At 46.4% G+C, this 23,300-nt stretch overlaps 1 protein-coding gene across 2 annotated transcripts in view; it reads right to left on the reverse strand.

The window, feature by feature from the left end:
- The window catches only part of PITPNM3 (PITPNM family member 3), an 87,901-nt gene that overhangs the window by 47,136 nt on the left and 17,465 nt on the right, over nt 1–23,300 (reverse strand). For both annotated transcript variants that reach the window (XM_081029453.1, XM_081029452.1), the window contains exon 3: nt 14,029–14,136. In XM_081029453.1, the coding sequence (XP_080885579.1) occupies nt 14,029–14,136 (108 nt within the window). The remainder of the gene's footprint in view (nt 1–14,028; nt 14,137–23,300) is intronic.

Below are 23,300 nucleotides of genomic sequence, written 5' to 3' on the forward strand. Positions count from 1 at the left end.
GTCTTCTGATTTGCACACCCACCTGCAGCAGAAGTTAAGTACTGTTCTCAACAGATACTCACCACCCCAGCATGTACAACGATCTGTTGAATTTCTCTGCCTCTGGTTTCAGCCGGTTAATTTTTCTAAAGCCAGCTGGCCTGGGCCACTCTCTTGCTTAAGACCCTCTAGTTGTTCCCCATCATCAAATTCTGAGCCTGGCAAACAAGCTTCTCCATAAAGTGGCCCCTGCCCGCCTCCCCAGCGTTTCCCTACCCCTTCCTGCTCGCTGTCCACCAGCCAAATCACTGTGGATCTGCACTCATGGCACAGCCTGCACACCTTTACCTGTTCTTCTACCTTCCTCTGTCAAATTCATTGTATCCTGCAAGTTGGGATAAGAACCCACCCGGGGCCACCCCTTCCATGAGGCTTCAATTCTTCCCCAGATACCTCAGTTTTCAGGACCTCTGTCCTCAAAGGTCAGCTCTGGGCTCCAAGGACCAGCACAGGGTCAGGTTCAGCAAAGGCTAGTGCCCTTCCCTCTTGAATGCTCTCCTCGAGCCCACCCCACCTGACTGGGAGGCTCAAAGGGATGTAAGCCCAAAAGCCCGGGAGCTAGAAAGCTCCCTGTCCCCACACTGAGGCTGGGGTATGAGGAGTGGAGTCCCCAGACCCCAGCCACCTGGACCCCAGTCAGTCAGCAGCTCTGTCTGAGCCCCCAAGGCTCTGCGGCCAGGGAGAGACCCTTGGTGTCAGGAGTCCTAGCCCTCGCTCTGTGGCACTGTGTGTTTTGGCCTCGATTAGTCCCATCTGTCCAATGGAAGACTGTACCCTACCATGCTAAAAGGCCCCACAGTTCTGCCTTTCCTGCTTACCAGGAGGAATGTCTTGGGCCTGGGGGGTGGCAGAAAAGTGGCTGGACTGCGTTCTGGGATATGAATAAGCGATGTAGAGGCCATGCCTTCCGCCTGAAAATTCTAGATTTCGGATCTAGAAGCAGAATCCTGCTGCCTGGTAAGACCATATCTTTTGAACTTGACCATGCCAGGAGAAGCTAAAGATACCAGACCTGCCTCGCCCCAGCTTCCTTCGCAAATCTGAGTTCCCCCCCCAAAATTGTGTCCACAACTTCTCCAAAGACCCAGTTCTCTGAGGAAAAAAACCAGGAGGGAGTGTCATTGAGATGTTAGTGTGCAGAATTCACATGAGTATCTACACAGATGGAAGGAAGAATGTTAGGAAAGAAGGTGAGAGCCACCCCACGAGCACGGGCTCAGTTGTGTAAGTGGGAAAGGCTGTCCCTGGCGTATAGAAGCTTTACGGTTTGCCCAGTGCTTCCCCCTCATTAGAGCATCATGATTTCACACCTGTGTGGAACAGGTCCCCTTCCCAGATAAGGAAACAGAGGCTCAGAAGGATAGTCACTTACCCAATGTTTAGATTTGGTCCCTTTGTCACCCCAACTCTGTAGAGGGCTCCTCTCATGACCTCATCTCTGCCCTCTCTAGGGTTTGGGGAGGCTTTCTAGAGCAGAAGCTTCCTGGGATGGCCCAGGTGGAGAGGGTAGTACTTCCTGAAATGGGGAGTCATCGAGGCAGACAAAGGCTGTGACAAGTCAGGAACTGAGGAGGGGGAACAGGGGCCGTGGAGAAGGGGCTATTTGCAAAGGATGCTGGGAGAAGCATCCAGAGGCTTTGGCTGACCCATGTTTCCTCAGACTTAGTCTCTTCTGCAGTGAAGCCAGAAGAGACTAGGCATCAGTGAGGCCACCAGCCTGCGCAAGAAGGAGCTTGCTGCTTGACAAGGTGAGTACGGAGCCAGCACAGGAGGGAGCTGACCTCCCTTGCCCAGCCACCAGTGCGTGAGTGGAGGAGTCAGCTGTGAACCCCGGCTTCCTGATTAGCAGACTCCCACGATGAGGGTGATTAACCAAATTTGCAGCTGGCTCAGCCACTGCCTAAATGAGACCCCACTTGGCCTAGAGCTTTCCAGGGCCCCTGGGCCCCACAGCCGTGCCTCAGCTGGAGCTTTCTTCATATGCAGAAGCTGCCTGGGTGGCTACACAGAGAGAGCTGGGAACCAGGAAGGCAGGGCCTTGGTAGCCTTTCCCGGCTCAGCCGCTAATCGTGCCTGTCCCAAACCCCACAACCCTGTGAATCTGAGCCAGATCGTCTCCTTCAACGGTTTCCTGAGCGATTCTGTTTCCTCTTCCCAATCCCCTTTCCAACAAATTGAAATGCCCAAGAACAAGAGGTAGCCAAGATCAGAAGTGCTTTCGCTAAACACCTGCAACAGGAGTGTTTTCTTGCCTCTAGGGGGAAGGTTAGGTGGCTGCTGGGGGAGCAATTCAGACAGATGGGCCTTGGTGAAGAAGGAATTGGGAATTTTCCTCCTGATACTCCAGAAAGCGTCTGCAGCCCCCATGGAGCAGGCATGGGAGCAGCTGAAGCGCCGTGATTTATAGGCCTTAGGGGCTCCAACCAGGCTCTGGCCCAGCCTGGTAATTCAGCTCATGGAGTAAGGCTGACAAGGAGAGACCCACACACTCCCACCCTGCTCAGGGTGTTCCCTAAACCCTGAGCCTCTACTGTGTTGCAGGGCCAAGGTTCACCCTTATAACCTCTCATCTGGCCCATCACAATCCTTCTATACTCATTCCCTACCCCCCTCCCACCCCGTGATCTTCCTCGTTGGCTTTCTAAAACGTGGCTTGTCACGCTCCTGCTTATACTAGTCCATGGGTCCCCAGGGGCCTCCTGAGAAGAACCCATCTCTTCAGCCTGACATTCAAGGCCTTCATCTCCAGCTTCCCCACTCCGCCTTTTCTCCCAGACCTCCTCACCTGTTATACCATCCCACAGTCCAACACCTTGTACCCGAACTTCAGTCAAGATGCACTCTGTGTGGATCCCCAAATTCCCCTGCCTTCTCATACCCCTCCCCCCACATCTCTGCACCTGCTGTTCCCTCTGCCTGTTGCACCCTCTTGGTTCTGTCCAGAACCTCGAAAGTCCCCCTCAGTTCCTCATGTCTCAGCTCAAGCTCCATGTCCTCTTTGATCCCTTTGTCCTTTGTTTCCACTCTCATGAGAGCAGTTAGCTCACTGGACTGTAACTGCCCCACCTTTGAGTCTTGGAGTCGGTCATTTCTGAGTCATCTGTGCCCACGTTTGACTGGCACAAGGTCTGACACAGAGTAAGTATCAGAGCATGCGTACTGAGTGCATTAGTGAGGGAGGGAAGCATGAATGCACGATGAGCCCCTCACTACTGCAGGTTCAGAAAGAGAGGCAAAGCACCCACTCAGAAATACACAACTGGAAGCAGACGAGTCAGTGCTGCAGGGGACGGTCCACCTAAGCTGTGCTGGATGTGAGGAAGCTGGTCTGGGAGAGGCGGGAGTGTCGGGGAGACTCCCTGAGGAAGTGCACAAGATTGCGAGAGCTAGAGATGAAATCAGGAGGAAAGCAAGAAAAGGCAGGAAACAGAAGAGCTTACGTGGGCTCGAGGGTCAGCAAGCAGCCCCTGGGCATTTGGCTGGAACACAGGATGACCAGAAAAGGAGGCGAGGTGTAGTCCGGAAGTAATAAATACCAGAGTCAGAGCTAACCGTGGGATCACCAGATTTAGCAATAATCGGACAGCCCCTTGATAATATCCCTCATGTAGCAACTTCCTCATTGCTACAGGAATCCAACAGCCGTTCCAACGCTGTAGCAATGAGGAAGTTGCTGTCCCTAGACAATTATAATTATTAGAAGGAAGAACCACTCTGATTGCCTTCCATGCCAGGCTGGGGGATTTATACTTCATTGTGCAGGCAATAAAGACCTGGTTGCTAACACCACAGCAGAATTATATTACTGGATTTATATTTTAGAAGCATTACACTAGGGGTGGATAAAGATGGTAAACTGGCAACATGATCCAACCTTTGTTTTCTGCCCCAAATCCCTAGAAAATGAAACTACATATTGCCTATGAATTAATCTTCAGTTGCATTATAAAATAAGAAGAGGTGTCCTTAGCAGACCAGAAATTGTAGGACATCCCCAAAAGACAGAAGGCAGAGAGATCTAATGGAGGAAGGCAGGACTGGCTGTATAATTTGCAGAGTCCATGAAAACTGAAAATGTGGGGCCCTTGTTCAAAATTATTAAGCTTTTAATGATTTCAAAATTATTAAGCATTTCAAGGTGGCAATAGCAGAGCATAAACACAATTGTGAGACCCTGTGAAATGTGGAACCTTGTGTGACTGTGAAGGTCGAATGCTCATAAAGCCAACTCAGGAGAGAGAAAACCATAGCCTCAATCCTACAAAGGAAGGTTTGTGGTCAAAGACGCAGGCATCCCAGAAGGAACAGCAGACTCATAGGTAGAAAACACAGGAGCAAAGGAAGCTTTTGCCACTGTCTGCGCTTCCATGGTAGAGAAGCCGGGTGCTATGGTCCTCCCCCGAATCCCTTCTTGTGCCAGCCAGAGGCATTTGTCCCCAGGTGTAAGAAGGGATGAATGTTTGAAGGACAGGACACCTTGGAAGGCCAAACATACTCAAGAGGAATAAACCAGGAGCTAATGGCTCAACTCACCCAGCAGCATTTTCTACCCTCCCCAATAATCAGATGACAGCAGGTTGCCGTAAAAACACTTATCACATCACTCAGAGACAGACTAAGAGAACTACAAATACAAAGTGGAGTGCACATTCAAGTATTACTAAATATTAGAGGAAAACCAACGACGTGGAAGAAAGACATCAAACTCAATGACTGAAGGAAGGAGAGTCTGGGCAAATGCATCTGGGGATTCCTTGAACCAACGTAGTATCATAATAATTAATGATTCTCAAATTGTAGCAACCACCAGAATCACCTAAAGGGCTAGCTAAAACACAGATACTGAGCTTACCCCCGGAGTATCTGATTCAGTAAGTCAGAGACGGGGCTCCAAAATTTACATTTGTGACAAATTTCCTAGTGGTGCTGATGCTGTTGGCCCAGGGTCCACTCTTTGAGAACCACATCACTGGATACAAGGACATAAACTAGAGTCAGGAGTGAATGGTAGGGAAAAATAGCTCTCTGGAGAGTTGAAGACAGAGAAACTGACCAAGGACAACTAGGCTAGATTGGATCCTTTCTCTCAATGAGTATGTGGCCTTGATGACATTAAGTTTCAAAAACAAGAAGAGCCCTGAATGTAAATAGTCACTTAAGTGACAGCTCATAGACTGTTAGTATAAATTATTCTGGAAGAGATATGTAAACCCTGAGCATAAAAGATTAGTAACATGCCAAGGACCAAATGGAATTTATCTCAGGAACGCAAAGTTGTTCGACATATGAAAATCAATCAATGTAATACATCATATTAACAGAACAAAGAACCAAAAAAAAGCCCATGATCATCTCAATAGATGCAGAAAAAGCATTTTGCAAAATCTGACAGCCTTTCACGATATAAGCATTTAACAAATTCAGAAGAAGAGAGTACTTCCTCAACCAGATAAAGGATAATTACGAGAAACCCACAGCTAACATATAGAATGATGAAAGACTATAAACATTCCCCGTAAGATCAGGAACAAGACAAGATGTTGGCTCTCCCCATTTCTATTCAATATTATGCCAAAGGATCTAGCCAGGGAAATTAGGTAAGAAAAGGAAATAAAGGGCACCCAGATTGGAAGAGAAGAAGTAAAACTACCTCTATTTGGAGATGACATGATCTTATATATATATAGAAAAGCCTAAGGAATCCCCTCAAAAATAACAACAACAACAAAACTAATAAATGAGTTCAGCAAGGGTGCAGGATACAAAATCAATATACAAAAATCAATTTCATTTCTATACACTCGTAATGAACAATCCATAAATAAAATTAGGAAAATAATTCAGTTGCATCAAGAAGAATAAAATACTTAGAAACAAATTTAACAAAATAAATGAAAGACTTATACACTGAAACCTATAAAATATCATTGAGAGAAATTAAAGAAGACTAAATAAATGGAAAAACATCCCATGTTCATGGGTTAGAAAACTAATATTGTTAAGATGGCATACTCCCCAAATTGACCTATAGATGAAACACAATCCCTATCAAAATCCCAACTGACTTTTTGCAGAAGTTGATAAGCTGATTCTAAAATTCATACGGAAATGCAAGGAATGCAGAATAGCCAAAACAAACTTGCAAAAGAAGGATAAAATTGGTGGACTCCCAGACTTCCACTTTTTTTTTCTTTTTTTCCCTTTTTTTTAGATTATGATTTTTTTAATTACAATTTATTGGGGTGACAATGGTCAACAAAGCTACATAGGTTTCAAATGTACAATTCTATAATACATCATCTATATGCCGAGACAATTCAGTGAAGGAAACAATAGTCTTTTCAATAAATGATGCTAGTACATCTAGTTATTCACATGCAAAAGAATGAAGTTGAACACCATACACAAAAAGTAAGTATAAAGAGAAAACATAGGAGTAAATATTCATGACCTTTATTAGGCAATGTTTTCTTAGATATGACACCAAAAACACAAACAATAAAAATACATAAATTAAACTTGATCAAATTTTTTTAAATTTGTGCTCCAAAGGACACTATTAAGAAAGTGAAAAGACAACTCACAGAATGGGAGAAAATATTTATAAGTCATATATATGATAGGGGTCTAGTATCTAGAATATATAAAGAACACTTATAATTCAACAATAAAAAGATAAATAACCCAATGTAAAATTGGGCAAAAGATTTGCATAGACATTTCTCCAAAGAAGATGAACAAATGACCAATAAGCACAATGAGCAGATGAAAATATGCTCAATATCATTAGTCATCAAGGAACTGCAAATCAAAATCACAATTATATATCACTTCACACCAACTAGGATGGCTATCATAAAAAAGACAATAACAAGTGTTGGCAAGAATGGGGAGAAATGGAAGTTACACAGTAGGGCTAGTAGGACTAGTAGGACTGTAAAGTGGTGCAGCCACGTTGGAAAAAAGTTTGTCAGTTCTTCAAAAAGTTAAACAGAGTTATTATGTGGTACAGCAATTCCACTCCTAAATATATATGCCCAAGAGACTTGAAAATTTCACACAAAAATATGTACATGAATACTTACAGCAGCACTATTCATAATAGTAAAAAAATGGAAACAACCCAAATGTCCATCAACTGATAAATGAATAAATAATATGTGGTGTACCCATACAAGGGGGCAACATTCGGTCATAAAATGGAATGAAGTGCTGATTCATACGACAAGGATGAAACTCACAAACATTACACTAAGCCAAAGACATCAGACACAAAGGGTCATATATTGTTTGATTCCATGTATGTGAAATTCCAGGGGCTTAAGGGAGAGGAAAATGGGGAATGACTATTAATGGGTATGAGATTTCTTTTGAGGGTGATACAAATGTTCTGGAACTAGATTGTGGTGTTCATTGTACAACTGCATGAATGTACTAAAAACCCACTGAACTGTATACTTGATAAATGTAAATCTCACAATATGTGAATGATGTTTCAGTTTTTTTAAAAAAAACCAATTTGGCAAGACCTACTTTACTTGAACAATGTTAGTGATAGCTGTGTGCTTCTTTAGATAATTAGAATGAAGCTTGCTCCTGCTCTGTATTATAATCTCACTTATGGATCTTTGGCTAATGAATCCAATTTGAAGCATGTGTGGTCTTTCCCATCCACCTCCGACCTACCAGAAAACTCCAATCGTTAAAAGAACAAAAAGATGGAGACTTTAAAAAGCCATGAGTCCATGGCATCTATGAATCTATATCAAATTTTATGAAGAAGAACGAATCAGAGCACATGAAAATGAAAAGATGATTGTTTAAAAAAAAAAAAAACCCTCCACAGAATAGCAGACCAGAAGAATGGAAACAACTGAAAATGAGAAAATTGATGAGCTGGTGGTTAGGTTAGAACCAAGGTATAATTCCAGAACCCAGGAAAGACCAAGAAATAAGATTGGGAAGGGCAAGATGAGACATGGTCCAGTATCTGTGTAACATAAGTTTTGGAAGGAGAAAACATAGAAAAAGGAATACCTGAAGAAATAACAAAAAGTGATGATAATGAAGAAAGAGTATACCAGGGGCAGGCATGCTAAACAACAAAACATGAGCCACAAACATTGGTTGTGACTTCATAAAAAGAATAAATATTTTAAAACATAAAGCTTCAAGAAGAGGGAAAAACAGGTTACTCACAAATGTACCTCAGACTTCACACCAACAACACTAAACGCAAGAAGACCACGAGGAATATCTTTAAAGATAGTTGGGAACATGGTAATGAGTACAGGCAAACCGGCATTCGAATGAGAAATCAAGATATGTCTAGAAATGCAAGGACTTGGAAAGTTCCTATCACAGTTCTTATCTGAAAGAATTACTTGAGGAGATAGTCCAGCAAAAAGAGGAAGTAAGTCCAAAGGGAAGCCATGGAATTTAAGAAGCAGAAACAAGTACAAAGAGTGAATAATGGAATGTAAGTCATACCTCAATATACTTAACTGAAGAAGAATGAGGAGGAGGAGGTAAGGGGAAGGAGGAGAAGGGGAAGGAGATTACAGCATTACAGCCAGGATCAAACAAGAAAGGCTGCTATAACTCCTGCTGGTCAGCATCTATCTGGAGAGCCTGTGCAATGCAGTTTCATAAGAAAAATGAAGCAATCGGTGTAAATACTGACAAAGATAGAACCATTAAGATTTGTAAATGATTTGACACGCTACCTAGAAAATCCAAGAGTACCAGAGGGTAAGGGGGGTGGGGGGAGGGAGATGAGGGTAAGGGGGATCCAATATATGGGGATGGAAGGAGAACAGACTCTGGGTGGTGAACACACAATGGGATTTATAGATGATGTAATACAGAATTGTACACCTGAAATCTATGTAATATTACTAACAATTGTCACCCCAATAAATTTAAATAAATAAATAGATAGATAGATAGATAGATAGATAGATAGATAGATAAATAAATAAATATAAAATCCAAGAGTCAACTGACAAACTATTAGGACTAATAAAATTCAGTCACGTGGCATGATTCAAGAAACAAATATTTCAAATATATAGCAGACAAATAATTAATATCCAGAATATCTGTAAAGAACTCCTAAAATCCAATAAGAAAAAAATTAATCATCCAATAGAAGATAAGCAAAAAGCATGCTTAAGGAATTCAGAAAAATGAAAATAGTGTTGGTCAACACATTTATGAGAACGTGATCAATCTTACTAGCAATCAAGTAAGGACAAAACGAAACAACTAGAGAATGTCTTCACCCATCAATCAGGTAAAATTTTAAAGTTTGATAATAATATCAAGTCTGGTAACATCGCAGGGAAATGGCTAACCTAATCTACAGATGGCATGAATCGAAATTTGCACAGTCTCTTCGGAAAACTGTTTAGCAGTATGCATTTCAATTGTCAATGCTTATACTTTTCAATCCATGTAGCTTCTTTTTAATGATGAAAAATTCCAATGTCTATTATTACAGAATAAATAAATTATTGTCAATCTATTGTAGAGGACACTATAGTACAGGCAAAAAGAATGAGTTGAATCTATATATACTCATGTAAAAAGCTCTCCAACATCTACTATTCAATGGAAAAACAAATTAAGTGGCAGTAATAACACCAAATATGATCTGTCTTGACAGAGACAGCCTCCACATTGATAAACTCCGCAGTAAGGTCTGCAAATGGAAGTAGAGAAGGGAGACTTTGTTTGTTTGTTTGTTTGTTTGTTTGTTTACAATGAGAATGTACCCATTCTCATTGGTTATTTGTACTCCAATGCTTATAGCAGCATTATTCACAACAGCTAACGGTGGGAATATGTACACCAGTAGAAGAAAGGATGAACAAAGTGAGGTATGTACATACAATGGAATATTGCTCACCCTTAAAAAGGAAGGAACTTCTGACACATGCTGCAACATGGATGAACCTGGAGGACATTATGCTCAGGGAAACAAACCAAACGTAAAAAGACAAATACTGTATGAGTCCACTGATATGAGGTTCCTAGCGTAGTCAAATTCATAGAGACACAAAGTAGAATGGCAGGTGCCAGGGGCGAGGGGAGGAAAGGGATGGGCGAGTTCATGTTTAATGAGTATAGAGTTTCGTTTGGGATGATGGAAAAGTTCTGGAGATGGGTGGTGATAATGATTGCACAAGAATCTGAATGTGCTTAATACCATAAACTGTACACTTGAAAATGTTAAAATGGTAATTTTTATCTTATGCATAATTTACCAAATTAAAAAAATCTGAATAAAAATAACAAGATAAGCGATTGTAAAAATAATGATGTTCATAAGGTGAACTGAGCTCATGTTGGAGGATCCCTTTCCATTAAAATGCCAATATACTGGGCAATATATTACCAAAAATGTACATATATAACCAAACTCAAAATAAAGAATGGATCATACACAAACACCAGAAACAACGAGGGAACTACCATCTAGAGACGAAAGCAGAAGTTGACCTGGAGGAGACCCATGGAAGATTCAGATGGATAGGAGCTCCAGGACTAGAGGCTGAAAATCTTATTGTTAACTCCACAGACTTGGCCTCAGCCCGTGGGAGGTGAGGAGAGGAAGTGGCGTGCCCTGTACTGCAGGGGTCCTTGGAGCGTTGCTCCATCCATAAAGGAATTTTAGAAAACAAAACACTCCTTTGGGGAAGCAGCAAAGAAACCACTCACACACTGAGAAAGAAAAAAATCACACATGAGTAATTAAAACCCTAAGCCTCTGCCACATATGGGTGTAGGGTCTAAATTTATACCACTCATGTAGAATGGAAACACTAACCTATAAATTGAGCATATAAGATGCCCAAGATTAGTGAAACACTCAGGCCCAGCAGATACACAAGACCAGTCTCTACAAAGACATTTTCACAACCAAAGGTACACAAGATTCCCACAGAAAAGGTGGAAGTGACCAAGATGAGTTTCCAATAAAAAATGAAGAAACAGAACTCGTGACGCACACTTAGGTTGCACTCACACGTGCACACATACACAAACACCCCAGAATTAGTACCCTCAAGAACGGGAGCAAACAGACCATTCTGAAAGTGCCAGTGCAATATACGCTTTAAACAGCTAAGACGACAAAACATGGACTAAAACATAATTACGGTTTAGGAGGAAAAAGATCAGCTCCATTTGGAACTTGAAGTATAGTCTTCAGGACATACTCTAGGAAGCTCCTGAAAATCTAAGTCTGGAGCCCAGGAAATAGACTTGGGGGTCGTCACCTCAGGTAGCTGTGATGGACCAGGGCATGAGCCCTGAGAACCGGGGGAGGGGGGTCTGTAGAGTGAGCCCTGCATTTAAGGGCAGGAAACTTGAAGGAGGCAGGAATAGAGCTCCATCGACACCACCAGTTTTGATTGCAGCCTTTTCCAGGAAGTGTTTTCAGACCTTCCTCTCCCCCGATAGTCCCAGACCCTCTCTCCTAAGGCCCCTTACTCAGCCTATCTTATTGCACCATCTCTTCTCACTGCTGCCAGCTCCTAAAAAAAGTGACAACACCAGCTCCTGCGTATTTCCCCCACATCTAGCACAAGGTTGAGCTCCTATCGTGGCTCCACAAATGACTGTTGAAATGAGTGAAATTAATGTGTGTTCTGTCGTGCTGTGGGAATTCACATTATGACTTCACTGGGGAATGGGACTCAGAAGGAGCTGGAGACATGACTGGTTTCCGCTTCCTTGCCTTCTCTTCTCTCTCTCCCTCCTGCTCCCCATTCTGTACTGGGAGGTAACAGCATCAATTCTTGGACCCAGGCAAGCACTGTCCGTAATTCCACTTGTCGTGAGCACCACAGAGTGTTTAAGTTGTATTTGTACACTCCTATGTTTTACTCTTCTCTCCCTCTCGCATGCATTCTAATGGCCTGTTACTGAATGCACTTTGCAAGCATTAGCTCTTTAATCCTCACAACTTTTGTATTAGTCCCACTCTGTAGATGAAGAAACTGAGGCTCAGAGAGGTGATGTGACTTTCCATGACCACAAAGCCACAGACTGGCAGGGCCGACGTTCAAACCCAGACCTCTTAGATTCCAAAGCTGTGGTTTCAGCCTCTCCCATCAATCGCCCTCTGCTTCCTTCTCCTCTGCCCTCCCAGGCACACTGACTCTTGCTCGCCCCTCCTTAGCTCACACTGTGTCTAAGTCACACATTCTCTGGCAGACGAGTGAGGGTGCCAGTGGAAAATGGATGACCAGATGGGTGGTGAGTATAAGTCTGTCTGTCTCTTCATGGCTACCAAGCATTGTCCTAAGGAAGCACCTGGAACCCATGACCCCTTCTGGGCCCCCTCCATGTTCCTGGGGTGAAGGAAAGAGCAGACAAGGGTGCATCTGCAAATACGTGTCTGTGAAGACTGGGAAATTGTCCTTAGACTGACCCTGGCGACCAGACTCAGATCCTGCCATTCCTATGAATGTGACAGAGGCCCATGGGGAGTGGGGGGGGGGGCTTTCCTTTAATACTCTGGGTGTCTTGGCCCTGACTTCACAGGGGCCTAGGACTGTCCCTGGCCTCAGTCCAATCTGGCAGATAACGCCCTGGTCTGGGAATCAGGAGACCAGGGATCTGAGCATAATGCCACTACCAACTTGGAGGGCCCTGGGCAAGACATTGCTTCTCCGAGCCTTGGGTTTCTTCACTTGTAAAATGGAACAGTCATCCCAGGCCTGTCCATTTCTCAGGACGAACACATTGGCATGGAGAGGGCTCCTTTCCAAGGAGGAAAGGAGCAGAGTTACAGGCAAGACAGCCAGTATCAAGATGTGTCATTCTCTTGGGCTGGGCCAGAACCATCTCACTGAACACCTGATAGCACGGCCTTAGCCCGCCACGGAGCTCCGGCCCAGACCATGACTGAGGAACGAAGGGCCAGGAGAGGAAGAAAGGAGAGGAGGAAGAGGGGAAGTTGGAACGATGATACATAGGGAGGGGCGGGGGAATAGAAAAAACTGGCCTCGGGATAACAGGTCCAGAGGTTAGCACCTTGGATCCCGGGTAGCATTCGAGCCCCAGCTCTGTTCCTCATTCCACTGACTCGTTAGTCAAGTGCAGCTCCTCTGAGCCTCACTTTCTCACATCATCTCAGATGTTACAACCTGAGCTACATCCTCCGTTTGCCTTTCAGAGCCTGGCTCCATAGCTCCACTGTCAAGAACCCTTCCTTGAGCTCTCCTTCTCCTGCCACCTAAAATTCCTGCCTTTCCCCTCTGGGCCCAACAATCTTCCGTGTAAGCCGGACTCCCTTATGTCTAGACTTATACTGTGTCACATGTCATAATACAGAGGCCGCAGTTGAGTCAATTTTGGTACCTCCTAGCAAGCGTTTTATACACAGGTGCTTAGCAAACATTCTGTGAGTGATGCAATGTGGTCAAACAGAGAGATGGATGGGATGTCTGAAAGGATATGCCTGCTTTGTCTGCTGATTAAGCTCCTGGTCAAAACTCCTCTCCACAAAAAGCCTCCTGGATTCATTCTCAGCCACATGCTCCTTCTTCCACAACCCAGCCAAAAAAGTTACCATCCCCACTGCTGCCCCTCTGCCCTGTCCCATCTCAAAGGCTCCTCCACTCATCACCCTTCCTTAACCAGCAGATTCCAACACCACAGGCCTGCCAGTCCAAGGAGCTTGGACCCTGCCACCTGCCCTTGTTTACCAGTGCTCCTGGGTGGTCATCCTATGGACAAGGGATGCTTTGTTGAAGTACCCTGGAGCTTTTCTGCCACAGAAAACCCCACGGAAGTCCTCATGAGGGTTCCTGCAGGTGACAGAATTTAGGGGTCACAGGCTCCGGGAGGGGAGGTGCCCAGACAGATAGATGACTCTTCATGGAAGACCCAAGTCCTAGCCCCAAATTGCTAGCACTTCAACCCATCCTGCAACACACATATGTACACACCCTGGTCAAGAGAGAAGCAGAATCTTACCTTGATGCTCCTCCAGTTTTCCCATGGTCTCCATCTGCTCCACCAGGTCATTTGAATTCCACTGGCTCATCCCAATGAGGATGGCACTCTTCCCTTCAGCTATCTCCTCTGTGGGAAGGAGCAGAGATGGGCATGAGCAGGCATGGCTGGGTATAGTAGCCCTAACAGGAGCTTATATCTGAGGGAGTACTTATTTCATCATTTGAGCTGAGGTGTCCGTAGTAATGACAGGTATGAGACATTTTGGAATTTTTCATTGCAAGAGAGTGGTGTTGTTGTACCCTACGGGGCCTCCACATGTTAAACCAAAAGAAAGTTAACAAGGGGATAGGAATGAGAGAAAAGAAGGCTCCATTCCTAGCCCTAAAGGCAACATTTCTTGAAAGGAAGTGCATTTGGGGGAAAAAACAAACAAACAACTAATTCGCCACTATTAGCAGTTTTTCTTTGGGTAAGTTACTTGCCTTCTCTGAGTCTCAGTTTTACCACCAATAAAATGGGACTGGAAATGTCTAACTCACAGAGTTGTTATGAGGACTAAGTGATATAGGGGCTGTGAAGGTCTTGCTGCATATAGGGGGTGTTCATAGATGAGAGACACTATGGTTATTTCTTCACATGAGAAGTGGGTTGCCATCAGTATTTATGTGGACCGGGATTTGAGTGGGACACGAGCCACTGTGGAGTAGCTGGAAGAGCAGAAAACTTCTGCTGTCTCTAAGCAAGCCTTGAGCTCTGTGGAACCTACATTGCAACCTTAGGCACCTCTTAATGCCTCCATTCCCCACCCCCAATCCTCCCCTCAACTCTGTCTCTCTCCTTGCTCTTTCCCAGTCTGAGCTTAGATTACCCTGGGAGGAATTGGTGCAGCCATATTCCCTAACCACACAGGACACAAGCCCCTGGGTCCCACACCTCTGCTGCTGTCTCTCATCCAAGAAAGGGCCATGTCCTCAAGAGCAAACCCACAAGAATGCTCCCCAGCCCTCGTTGAAGAGATGGGCCTTCTTGGTGAAGAGCTTTGTGTCTTTCCCGCATGGAATAGACATTAAATGGTGGTGACGCACGAATCCTCAAGCGCATGATAACCAAGAATAAAGAGAGGAGACCATTTCACTTCGAAGAATTTTACGGAGCAGGTGGAACCAATATGAGGGAGCCAAAGCTTGGGGAGCTGTCCAAAGTTCTGAACCACTCCACAGTTTAGTGATCTAAGCCCCACTTCTGGCTGGGACCTGGGTTATTTATTAATTATTATTATTATTATTATTACTATTATTATTATTATTATTATTATTATTGTTCCTGACTTACCTGATTTACTTAACAACACATCAAATCCTTACTATGCACTGAGATTTTTATAAATATGAATTCACAATTCTCATAAAAATACTAAAAAGGTACAATTGGTATTATTTCCATTTAGTAGACAAGGAAAGTGAGCCATGGAGTAGTTCAGTAACTTGCCCGATGTCCCTGTGTAGAACCAGGATTTAAACCCAGACCTACTATTTCAAGAGTCCTTAAATCTTGTCCTCCTGATGGCCTGCCCTGGGAATCCCGTGTTGGCTGCCCCCCACTCTAGCCAGGCACCACTCACTCCCAGACAGGCACCAGTGTACACCTCTAAGCAGCCCTGTGATCTGGGCAGAGGCCTGACTGGGTTCCAGTCCAGACTCTGCCACATGTGAGCCTGTGCCTTTTGCACATGTCCCTTAACTCTTCTTGTTTTATGTCTTAAACGGGAATAACAACTCTGGTTCTACAACTCTTTCTAGCAAGCTGTCATGAGGACAATGATATAGTAAATTTGCAAAAGCTACACATGCCAAAATGCTGTAAACCAATATGAGGTAGTATTACTCTGGGAAAAGCAGGATCACAAAGAGGGCAAGAGCTCAGCTCTGGTGTTAGATTGCCTTTTTCAATCCTGGGTGCACCATCTGCTAGCTATCTGCCCTTGGGCAATAACTTATGCTTTCTGAGCCTCAGTTTCCTCATCTATAAAATGCTATCATTGTCGTGCCTCCATCATAGGATTGGTGTGAAGATTAAATGAGATAACAAAGGGTAAGTGTTTCCAAGCATGACTAGCACACAGTAAGAGCACAGCACCTGAAGATGATGGTTCACCATCCCCACCCCCACCAGGGCATGTGGTGCTATTCCCCAGACTCACTCTTGGTTCCAGGTAAGCTGTGGTCTGGCCCTACCACACTCTGTCCCAGCTCCAGAGTGGGGCAGTCAGCGTCAGCCTGCAGCCCACCTTGCACGCCTAGGAAACTGGCTCAGTTAACCAAGCATATAGTTGTCCACTTGTTCATTCTAACATTCATTCTACATTGAATGAATTCCTGTCGTGTGCATTGTGAGACACAACCTCCATCCTGTAGGAACCAGTCTTGTGAAAAAACACAACAGTAAATAACCGACACAGGAAGATGAGTGAGCCGGGGCTCCTGGTCCAGTGCCTGGGACGCAGCAAGTGCTCAGCAGTTGCTAACATCTCCTCGCTCCCATCTTTTCTACAACGTGTAAGCCCTATCCCAGGGGCGTATGTGAGTCTGTCAGAACCCCACGGGCCTCCCAGGCTTGAGGTCTGAGCATGCCTATTTCTACACCACCCTCAGTCTCTTTCTTCTCTTTCTAGGTTTGTGCATGACCCTCTGCCATCTTTGCCTCTTGCTCTTTTGTCTTTCTAGTCAATGTACCTTCCTCTCAGACTCCTACCATGTTCTCTATGCCTGGTGTCTGACCCTATCCCACTCAGATCTGATCTCACCTGATCTCTTTCCATTGATCTCTGTCCCTCTTGGTCCCTGTATTTTTCTGTCTCTCTAAGGCTCTTGGCAGTCTCGGCCATACCCATCCCTCTCTCTGGGTGGGCCTTCATCGTGCTCCCATACTCTCTGCTCTTCCTCTCTCTTTATCCCAGCTTCTGTCTCTCTTTCTCTGTCTCTGGGTTTCTCTTTCTTTTTCTGGGTCCTGCCCCTCAGGACTTCTCTACCCATGCAGGTCTTTCTTGCTCTCTCTGGTCTTCTCTCTGTCCTTCTGGGTCACTGTCTCTCTGTCAGCTCTCTCTGGTTCTCTCGCAGTGTGCGTGTGTGTGTGTGTCTGTCTGTCTGTCCCTCTCTTCCATCCCCCCTGAGTCTCTTGCTCTCTCTCTCCCTCTGTGCTTTCTCACCTTTTCCCTGGCTTTCTTGTTCTCTCTCTCTCTCTCTCTCTCTCTCTCTCTCTCTCTCTCTCTCTCTCTCTCTCTCTCTCTCTCTCTCTCTCTCATAGGCTTTCTCTGGGCCTCTCCCCTGCCCCCTGCTCTCAACACTCAGCCTTCAGATCTTCACTCTGGCAACAATGGGCTTGTCCCCTGAGAGGCATTGAGAAAACACGCGCACACACACACACACACACATGCACACACACGCACACACGGCCAAGATAGCTCCTTTCAGAGTCACTGAGGCAAGCTGGGAGCCACAAATCTCTGCCCTACTTCCCCTCACAGTGGTACATGCCTCCCACCAGGGCCCACAGAGGCCACAAAGGGCTTCTTTGGGTAAATGTCCTGGTTATTGATTTTGCTTTTCGACTTCTAATGACAGTTCCCTGCATGCTAATTCTCATCCCCAGTGACCTGCGGTGCAGATACAGTTTTTGCATCTATGTCACCCCCACTGGGCCCCAGACTAGGTACCAGGCTGAGCCGCACCCAGAGGCACCACAACCCTGGCCTGGACCCCAGTCTGACTCTCACCCTGACCGAAACCTGGATACAGCCCTGTAAGCACCACCTCCAGGGCCATCAGGAAAGCTTTCCTTCCTACTGCAGGGCCTCTGTTTCTGCTGGATCCACGGGACTTCAGAGTAGAGAACCTTCTTGTCCATTGCCAGGAAGGCTTTACCTTCAGCTCATGGAGCTGAGGGCATGCTCACCTGCAGCTGCTGGCTGGCCCAATACCATCCATCCCCCCTTGTATCTGGCCTATGATGCCAGTCTTTCTGTGGACCTGGATATGCATGGCTCTGGGGCCTCTGGGATACAACATTGTTAATCCTCCCCTGGGGCTGTTTAACACTCACCCCATCCACTCACCTACTGCCTCCCCACTACTCTATTCATCAGGGAATGGGCCTGGGCACTACTGCTGAAAGGGCCTGACAAGGCCAGTTAGGAGCCTCCTGGAATGTTTAGAGCTGAAAGGAGCCATGGAGGGGGAGTCCGGCACCCCTACTTTACAGATGCAGAGCTGGCCCAGGTCACACAGCACCTCAGGGGCAGGGCCAGGCCAGGAATTCAGGTTCTCCTGCCGGCTGCCCAGTACATTCCCCACTGACACCATCTTGTAGCTGTTGAGTTTATGGTTAAGTTGGAGGCTTTGTTTGTACCTAATGCTTGGTGGCTTTTAAGAATCCTCTCATTGGACTATGTATTGCCTCTAAGTGGAAGGTTACAGCGAAGGAAGCACCTGATATTTTCTAAAGGAAGACATATTTTGCTATAGAAACCAGCCATCAGCAACACGTGCTTGACATATCCAACCACACCCGCAAGAAATTCATCCGATGTCACCGTGGTGACGCTAGCCCCAAGCAGCACCCTTCTAGGGATCATGACTCCAAAAGACATAATCATTTTCTCTCTAGAACTTAGCATTTCACGGTCAGGAACCATATGACATCTGAGTTGCCCCTCCTTGGCCTCCCAAGCTCTTCTTACCCAGTGTCTGGCCATAGCACCTGCCACCCAGCAATTTTCATCACTCACAATGAGAGCTCAGCCTCTCAAGGCCCAGGCATGTTTCCATTGCAGGGGTTCATCCTGCACCAAAGATCCTGAATTCTGAGTCTCTGGCCTCCTGTGTGGCAGGGGCAGGGGTACCCAGGGCCATCCCGAAGCCTGGGTAGGAAAACACATCCTGAGGCTCCTGAGTCTGCCCTCCCTCCCCCTGCTGGGGCAGTGGGCATACAGCACTAAGCAGGCGCCCCCTGGCTCACTCTTGCCACACCAGCCCTCCCGCTCATTCCTGCAGTAAGAGCTTTGCGCAGCCTCTTCCCACTGTCCAGAACTCTATTCCCCCAGGTCCTCACATGGCTCATTGTTATTCAGCTCACATGTCAAAGCCACATCCTCCGGGGCCCTCCTACGGTCACCCCGTCCCTCTATTGGGTTCCCTTATGTTATATTGGGGGGAGTTCCTCTATTTTTGAAAACAGCATTATTGGGGTCTAACGGACATTCAGTAAAGTACACATATTTAAAATACACAATTCGAGAGAGCACCTCTCTATTATTTATTTACTAGATGGGATACTGCCCAATCCGTGAATTGATCAATAAAGCCAATTAGACTTCCAAATTCAAATTAAAAGAAAATGTACAATTTGGTAAACTTTGACATATGGACACACTCGTGAAACCATCACCCCAATCCAGACAATGAATGTGTATCCATCACCCTCACTTTTCTCCTGTCCCTTTTCATCTCTCCTTCCCCCCTGACCTGCTCCTGTCACTATAGACTCATTTGCATTTTCTAGAGTTTTCTAGAAATGGCAGCGTGCAGGATGTTCCCTTTCTCCATCTGACTCCTTTCACTCAGCCTGCTCATTTTGAGATTCACCCTCATGGTACCGGTATCCGCAGTTCATTCCCTCGTGTTGCCAAGTAGTATTTCATTGCATGGGTGTGCAGCTTGTTTATTCATTCACTCATTGATGGACATCTGAGTTGTTTTCAGTTTGGGGCTCTAATACATAACGCTGCTATAAACATGTATGGACATGGGTTTCTTTGCTCTTGGGTAAATACCTAGGAATGGAAGGGTTAGTTCATGTGGTGGTGAACTATGATTGCCTTTTTAAGACGCTGCCGTCTATTTTCCAAAACGGCCGTACCATTGTGCATTCTCAGCAGCAGAGTTTAAAAGTTCCAATTCCTCCGTCTCCTGATCAGTGGTTTTAATTAGCCATTCTAATAGGTATGCGGTACCTCATTGCGGTTTTAGTTTGCATCTACTTTGCATTTAATGACTGATGATGATGTTGAGCATATTTTAATTTTTGCCATTCATCATACATCTTCTTTGGTGAGGTGTCTGTTCCTTTATGCTATTTTATTTATGGTAATGATCAATGTAATTTACATGCTTGTTGTTGCCTTACCACCCACCACCCATCACCACTAAACTGCTTCCTGAGGGCTGGGACCAGCTCTATTTGACCCTATAACCCCGACACCTAGAATAGTGCCTGGTGTTTGACGGGCAAATGCTCAATAAATACTTGAAAGAGTGAATGAATGAGTCTGTATTCTAGCCCCTGCTCTGCCTCTTTGTGTGACCCTGAGCAAGTTTCCCAGTTCTCTGGCCTCAGTTTCCCATCTTGTAAAATGGGGTGGGGCCCTCCAGCTCTGACGTGGTCTGGATTTGAGGCACATTCCCTCTTGGCCACCTGGGTTTTCCCTCATTCTGCCCTCCAACCTTGGTAGACCGGGCGGTGACTCCCATATGTCCTGTCACTATATTGACAGGAGAGAGAGTGACACCTCTTCTGAGTCTGGGGTGTCTGTACCCCGTTGCCCACCTTGCAGCATTCAATCAAGAGCACCAGCCACCCCTGAGACCCCAGGCCTGCCGCCTTGGCCCAAGAAGCCGGCATCCTGCCCAGAGGCTGTTATGGACCCAGACGGTTCCATCCTCTTGCCTGCCTGCCCCCCAGTCCCTCCTATGCCTTACATACATGATCAGAGCCCCCAGAGCCTAAGAGTCTCCCCTCTGCTACAAGACCATGAGCCATGAGGGTTTCTGGTCCCATCAGGTAAACCCAGTGCTGGGCCAAATGGGCAAAAGCTTAAGGAAGAAAGGGGATAGGAAGGTCCCATTTCAGTAATAAGTCCAAGAAAAAGGACTGACCTGGACTCTAAACTCCTGGGTTCCAGGCTTTCATCTCTACTTTGATGTGTGATCTTAGGGGCTCCCTTCTATGCTCTGGCCTCAGTTTCCCCATCACTGCATTGAGGAGGAGGACATAAGGTTCCAAGGGCCTGTTTGGTGCGGAGACTCACTGGTGTAGCCCCACCATGGCTGGACTTGGAACCTAAGAGGAAGCAGTATGCAGGACCCTGCTGGGTGGGGACAGAGACCATACCCCAGGTCAGGCACAGGGCTTAGCCCGGCTGGAGAACAGGCCAGGGCGGTGGCCCTTCAGCCATGCCCAGGTGGAGCTTAGACAAGCTCCTGGGAGCAGAGAAGGAGGATGGCTTCACTTCTTACTGCCTTGAGCCAAGGAAACATGCAAAGGCCTTGCCCAGGGAGGTGGCCTGGAACTGACAGGAGCTCAGCAGTCGGCAGCTTGCTGAGGGTGCTAGCCGCCTGTGTGGGGCAGCTCCTGTGGCTGAGGGCTACAGACAGTAGGGGAGGGGTGAAAGAGGAGGGCGCAGAGACCTGAGGTCTGGTAGGGAGAGCTGAGAGGTGGAAGACTAGGAAACAGACAGGAGAGTCTGGGACCCTGGGACAGTGGAGAGAAGGAAAGACAAGGTGAGGAGAGGGGGAGGAGATGAAGGAAAGGAAGCGATGGTGGGGCCATCAATAAGAGAGGAGTGAGAGATGAGGCCAATTGGGAAAGCGCAGACAGAGCGATGAGATCACGGGAGGGGATGACAGAGCTGAGTGAGGCAGCAGCCCGCAGGGAGGAGAGCAGACGTGCCCACAGCTGCTCGCAGGGAGAACAGGTGAACAAAGCCCCAAGGGATGGGATAGAGCTGACCCACACCACCCCCAGACGCCTCCCACCGCAAGCCACCATCGTCATCTGGGGACGCAGAGCCCTGACGAACTGCAAAAACATTTTAAATAAAAGTGCTCTAGGCATCAAAATATTGAAGCTGTTGTTGTCATACTGTGGGTTAGTTGCTATGGAGAAACTCAGCCCTGGCAGACACTCCAATCAGACCCCATGGGAGACAGGAAATGAGCCCCAAATGGGCTGGTTTAGGGTTGGCATCAAGGAGGGGTTCTCTGCTCAGAACCAAGAATGGGGGAGAACCAGAGCCGGAACAGTATCCCACTACCCAGCCATGCTTCCTGAAAATCACCTGAACTAGGTATTCTCCATTTCTGGAGGCACAGAGCTAATGGGGAAACTGAGGCCGAGAGACGGTGAAAGACTTGCCCAAGCTCAGAGAAAAAGTCAATGGCATGGCTGAGCCCATGTCTCAAGTGTCCTGCTCTGGGTCCAGATGTCTTCCCAGCAGTCTCTTTCTCTTTCAAGACCCCATTTTGCCAGGAATTTCAAAGTTGGCCCTGTTTCAGGAGTAAGTCAACCCCCCACATATGGTGACTCTGCCTCCCACTGGTCCCCACACCTGCCCTGCACATTCTCACCTCTGAGCCTTTGCTCAGGCTGATTGCTTTGCCTGAAATACACACCCCATTTGGTGCTCTTTTCTCTAATTCTTACAATGCCTCTTGTTCTTCCCTCCCTGCTTTAAAAGTGCCCCTCGCTATGTCCTGCGTGCTGGTCATGAACCCAGAACTGGGGCTCAGCGCTGATGCCTGCCCACCATTGTCTCCCACCTGAACGGTTGCAATACTCTTCCTGACTGGTTCCTACTTCCACTCTGGCTCCCCTCCTTTCTGTGGGCTGATCTAAGCCACTTACTGAATCCCAAGCAGCCTCATTGCTCCTCTTCCCCTTACTCACTACCTCCCCGCCACGTGGGTCTTCTTCACTTCTTGGAATGCCCCCATCTTCCCTGCTTCGGCACCATCATACCTGCTGTTTCCTCTGTCTGGAAGCTTCTTTCTCTCCCTCCTCACCTTGCTAACTCCCACCCTCAGCTCTGCACAGAGGATGTGAAGGACCCCCACACCCTAAGTTAGGTACCCTGCCATCACTCTTTCTATGAACACCTGGTACTTTTTACTCAGTGGCATTGTTCCCCATTCGTGATTGTATACCCCTTTGGGTAGCTGTTTCATGTTTGTCTCTCCCACAAGACTATAAGCTTGATGAGGGCGATGACCATGTCTACAGTTTATGGTCATACTGAGAGTGCCTAGTACAGTTCCTGAAACAGATCAGGGACTCAGCAAACACTCAAAGAGTGGATGGATAAGTGCTGAGCCCGAGCTCTTGGAGAACTCACAGACTGCGTGAGTATGAAGTCTGGAACCACTGTGTCTGAGTGGGCAGAGATGCTAACCCCCAACAGATTCCTTCTTGGTACTTCCAGAAAGGTCACCCAGCCAATGATGAGAGGATGGCGTTGACTC

The sequence above is a fragment of the Rhinolophus hipposideros genome (assembly GCF_964194185.1).
Source record: "Rhinolophus hipposideros genome assembly, chromosome: 20".
Taxonomy (NCBI): Eukaryota; Metazoa; Chordata; class Mammalia; order Chiroptera; family Rhinolophidae; genus Rhinolophus; species Rhinolophus hipposideros.